Source organism: Lathyrus oleraceus, chromosome 2, assembly GCF_024323335.1.
Source record: "Lathyrus oleraceus cultivar Zhongwan6 chromosome 2, CAAS_Psat_ZW6_1.0, whole genome shotgun sequence".
NCBI lineage: Eukaryota > Viridiplantae > Streptophyta > Magnoliopsida > Fabales > Fabaceae > Lathyrus > Lathyrus oleraceus.
In genome coordinates this window covers 233284943-233289986 of record NC_066580.1, presented here as the reverse complement: position 1 = coordinate 233289986, position 5044 = coordinate 233284943, and the positions used below count along the sequence as shown (strand labels likewise).

The following is a 5044-nucleotide window of genomic DNA, read 5'->3' as shown; positions in this document are numbered from 1 at the left end:
CAAATCATTTTTTGGTCCATCGGGATAGCAATTTTTGCCTAGATTAACCTTGCAGAGGTTAACCTAACTGGCTTTCATCATTTCTTTTTAGGCATAATATTTTTTAACTATGTCTGCATTCACTGGCGAAGGAAAATCTTCCCCATCCATTGTTGTGAGGATTAGAGACCCACCTGAGAAGGCCTTTTTAACGATGAAAGGTCCCTCATAGTTGGGAGTCCATTTGTCTCGCGGATTTGAGTGAATGGAGGAATACCTCTTGAGCACGAGTTCTCCAATGCGGTACGCACGCGGAAGAACCTTCTTGTAAAAAGCTTGTTTGAGACGTCTTTGCTATAGCTGACCATGATAGACGACCGTCAAACACTTCTCCTCAATCAGATTTAGCTGGTCGTACCGAGATTGAACCCATTCAGCTTCATCAAGATCAACTTCCATGATGACCCTGAGTGAGGGAATCTCGACTTCAATTGGTAGGACAACCTCCATTCCATAAACCAGAGAGTATGGAGTTTCCCCAGTGGATGTGCGAACTGAGGTTTTGTAGCCGTGCAGAGCAAAGGGTAACATCACACGTCAGTCCTTGTATGTCTTGACCATCTTCTAGATGATTCTCTTGATATTTTTGTTAGCTACTTCTATAACGCCGTTCATCTTGGGCCGGGATGGTGAAGAGTTATGGTGCTCGATCTTAAATTCTTCGCACAACTCCCTCGTCATAGTGTTGTTGAGGTTAATGGCATTGTTAGTGATGATCTTGCTAGGTATCCCATAGTGGCAGATTATCTCTTTCTTGATAAACCAAGTAACCACTTGTCGAGTGACGTTGGCATACGAAGCAGCTTCGACCCATTTCATGAAGTAATCAATGGCGACTAGGATGAATCGATGTCCATTGGAAGCTTTGGGCTCTATCATCCGAATCATATCGATGCCCCACATATAAAAGGGTCATGTAGAAGTTAGAACATTCAACGGAGTTGTTGGCACAAAGATCTTGTCGCCATATATCTGGCACTTATGGCATCTTTTCACAAAATTGTAGCAAATCGACCTCCATTGTCGTCCAATAATAACCAGCCCGGAGGATCTTCTTGGCCATAGTAGGACCCTTCAATATGTACACCCTCACATCCCTCGTGTATGGACTTTATGATTGTACTAGCTTCGTGTCTATCCACGCATCTGAGCAGTATGGAATCATAATTACTCTTGTATAATACATCACCGTTTAGGAAGAACTTGGAAGAGAGTCTTCTCAGAGCTTTCTTATCAGTAATGGATATACCCTCGGGATATTGTTGTTTCTCTAGAAATGTTTTGATGTCATAGAAGCAAGGCTTATCGTCAAGATCAGCCTTAATTGCTAGATAATGTGCTGGTTCATCTAAGTGGTCAATCTGGATGGGTGGTGCTTCATTCTTCCATTTGACTTTGAACATAGATTCAAGCGTGGCTAGAGCATCGACTAACTGATTTTCTTCCCTAGAAATATGGTGAAAGGAGATTTCATCAAAATAGGGTATCAGTTTTCTAATATGCTCTTTATAAGGTATCAACTTGCTATCCTGAGTCTCCCGATGGCCTTTCACTTGAGTGATTACCAGAGCTGAATCACCGAATACCTCAACAATTTTGATTCTCAAGTAGATTGCCGCCTCTAAACCGTAAATACATGCTTCATATTCTGCCATGTTGTTAGTGTAGTCAAAACACAATCTAGCTGTAAAAGGAAGGTGGAAACCAGTTGGAGAAATGATAACAACACCTATACCATGACCTCAGGCATTGGAAGCACCATCAAACACGGGCGTCCATCGCGATCCTGGTTAAGGGCCTTCCTCAAGGCTTACCTCGAAGCCTGGCGTAGTGAAGTCTCTAATAAACATGATGTCTTCATCTGGAAAGTCAAACCTCAACGGTTAGTAACCTTCGATAAGCAGGTGAGCAAGATAGTCAGATAAAACACTCCCTTTTATTGATTTTGGGTCACATACTGTATATCGTATTCGGTTAGCAACATTTGCCACCGGGCAATTCTACCAGTGACAACAGGCTTTTCGAATATATACTTTATCGGATCCATCTTGGATATCAACAAAGTAGTATGGCAAATCATATATTGTCTCAGGCGTCGAGCAACGCAAGTCAAAGCACAACAAGTCTTCTCTAAAAGTGAGTATCGGGTCTCACATTCAGTGAATTTCTTGCTGAGATAGTAAATAGCATGTTCTTTCTTGCCTGTGTCGTCGTGTTGACCCAAGATGCAACCCATGGATTCATCCAGTACTGTGAGGTATATAATGAGCGGTCTAATAGGAACAGGTAGTATCAAGATTGGTTGTTCTTGCTAGTACTTTTTTATTTTATCGAATGCCACTTGGCAATCGTTGGTCCACACAATCGATTGGTTCTTTCTCAACAATTTGAATATCAGTTCGCAAGTAGCCGTCAAGTGAGATATGAATCTAGAGATGTAATTAAGTCGCCCAAGGAAGCCTCAGACATCTTTTTCTGTTCGAGGAGCTGACATTTCTTGGATGGCTCGAACTTTTTCGGGATCAACCTCAATACCCTTCTGACTGACTATGAAACCCAAGAGTTTACCAGATTGGACCCCAAAAGTACATTTAGCCGAGTTCATACGCAGTTTAAACTTTCGGAGTTTGACAAACAACTTTATCAGGTTTACTAGATATTTTCCTCAGTTCTGGATTTGGCAATCATGTCGTCCACATAAATCTCAATCTCTTCATGAATCATGTCGTGAAAGAGTGTTACCATGGCGCACTGATATGTTGCCCCTGCGTTCTTCAATCCGAATGGCATGACTTTGTAGAATTAAGTTCCCCAAGGTTTTATAAAAGTTGTCTTCTCCATATCGTCTGGTGACATCTTTATCTGATTGTACCCAGAGAACCCATCCATGAAAGAAAAAACGGAGAATTAAGTTGTGTTGTCGACTAAAACGTCAATACGAGGCAAAGGGAAGTCATCCTTTGGGCTCGCTCTATTGAGGTCTCGGTAGTCTACACACATTCTGACTTTACCATCCTTCTTCGGAACTGGAACAATATTAGCAACCCACTGCGGATACTCAGAAATGGCTAAGAAGCCAACGTCTAGCTGCTTCTTAACCTCTTCCTTGATCTCGAGTGCCATATCGGGTATGGTCCTTCTGAGCTTCACCTTGACTGAAGGACATTCAGGCTTGAGTGTTAAGTGATGTTCAATATGTAAGAACAAAAAGTGTTCTACAACAGACTCCATGATTTTGATGATAACAAAGGATGAAACCAAAAATGGCACCCTAACGAAAAGTTTCTAAGTGTGCAGGGTTCTAAAGAAAGAAGAAATAAATCTGATGATGTCATCAGATGCACAACAAGATCAGATACAAATTATCAAGTATCAGAAGCATCTAAAGTGGAATCTCATTCAAGAAGCTTTGACTCTGGACAAAACTGCAAAGTATCAGAAGCATCTGAACATGAAGTAAAGTCTAGAAGCTCTGACTCTGAACAAATGTCTTCTGTAAATTCTGATGTTATCAGCGCCATCTGAACCTTCAAGAGATAACATCAGAAGCCAGTTTCTCCAGATACACAAAGACTCTAATCAGAATTGTTAATCATGATGAAGTAACGTTTAAGCCAAGTTAAAATTCTGCAAATGGATTTCCTCAATTAGAAAGAGACGTTAATCTCCACTTCCAAGAGAGAAGATACTAATTGTGGTAAGTAGTCACTTCTAAGAGAAAAAGTCTACTGCAGAAGCTATTAATGGAATGGCGTAACTACATCTCAAAATCCAACAGATTCAACGCTACTTCAACTCTACTTCAACTCCTATAAATAGAGAAGAAATCTCATTCAGTAAACACAAGAAATCACTAGCCAAAACTATACTGAAATTATATCACGCTCAAGAAAAACATCTTTGTTCTTCAAAGATTTTCACTAAGCTTTTGCTTATCAAGTGAAAAATTTGTTCTTAAATTTGTAATATTTGCTTTCTTAGAAGCACTCTAGATTACACATCTTGTATCTAATTTTTATTTGATTTCCTCAAGTGACTCTTTGTAGTCTGTAGTCTTGAGAGGACTAAGAGATTTTCTTCTCTCTTAGGGGTTGTTTGTAATCTTTCAAGATTAGTGGATTAAGTCCTTGTTGAAGGCGAAATCACCTTGGCCGGGTGGACTGGAGTAGCTTTGTGTTATAAGCGAACCAGTATAAAATCATTGTGTGATTTCATTTTGCAAAAAGCGCTTATTTTTCAAACAATTCAAACCCCCCCTTTCTTGTTTTTCTCACCTTCAATTGGTATCAGAGCTCCGGCTCTGTTATTGATTTTCAAATCAAACACTTAACCGTGTAGAGAGATCCAGTGCGAGAAAAACAAATGGCCCACTCAAATGAGAAAGATTCTTACAATGCCAAGCCTCCTGTTTTTGATGGAGAAAAGTTTGATTACTGGAAAGATAGAATCGAAAGTTTCTTTCTGGGTTATGATGCTGACCTCTGGGACATTGTCACAGATTGATACAAACCTCCAACCTTAAATGGAGCTGAAGTTCCCAGAAGCAAAATGTCAGAAGATCAGAAACGTGAGTTCAAAAATCATCACAAGGCCAGAACAATACTTCTAAATGCCATATCATACAACGAATACGAAAAGATCACCAACAGAGAGACGGCTAAAGATATACTTGACTCTCTGAAGATGACCCATGAAGGAAACTCCCAAGTCAAGGAGACGAAGGCTCTGGCGTTGATCCAGAAATATGAAGCCTTCAAGATGGAAGATGACGAAGCTATAGAAGCTATGTTTTCCAGATTCCAAACTCTTATTGCAGGTCTTAAAGTGCTAGACAAAGGATACACGACTGCAGATCATGTTAAGAAGATAGTCAGAAGTCTGCCAAAGAAATGGAGACCAATGGTTACTGCTCTGAAGTTATCAAAGGATCTGAACAATATCAGCCTTGAAGAACTTGTTAGTTCTCTCAGAAGCCATGAGATAGAACTAGAGGAGGATGAGCCTC

General features: G+C 40.3%; 1 protein-coding gene across 1 annotated transcript; it reads right to left on the bottom strand.

Moving 5' to 3' along the window:
* Positions 1–1031: 1031 nt before the first annotated feature.
* On the bottom strand, positions 1032–1694 carry LOC127122713 (uncharacterized). The gene has a single exon (XM_051053008.1). The coding sequence runs from the start codon at positions 1692–1694 to the stop codon at positions 1032–1034; it is 663 nt and encodes a 220-aa protein (XP_050908965.1).
* Between the last annotated feature and the right edge of the window lie 3350 nt (positions 1695–5044).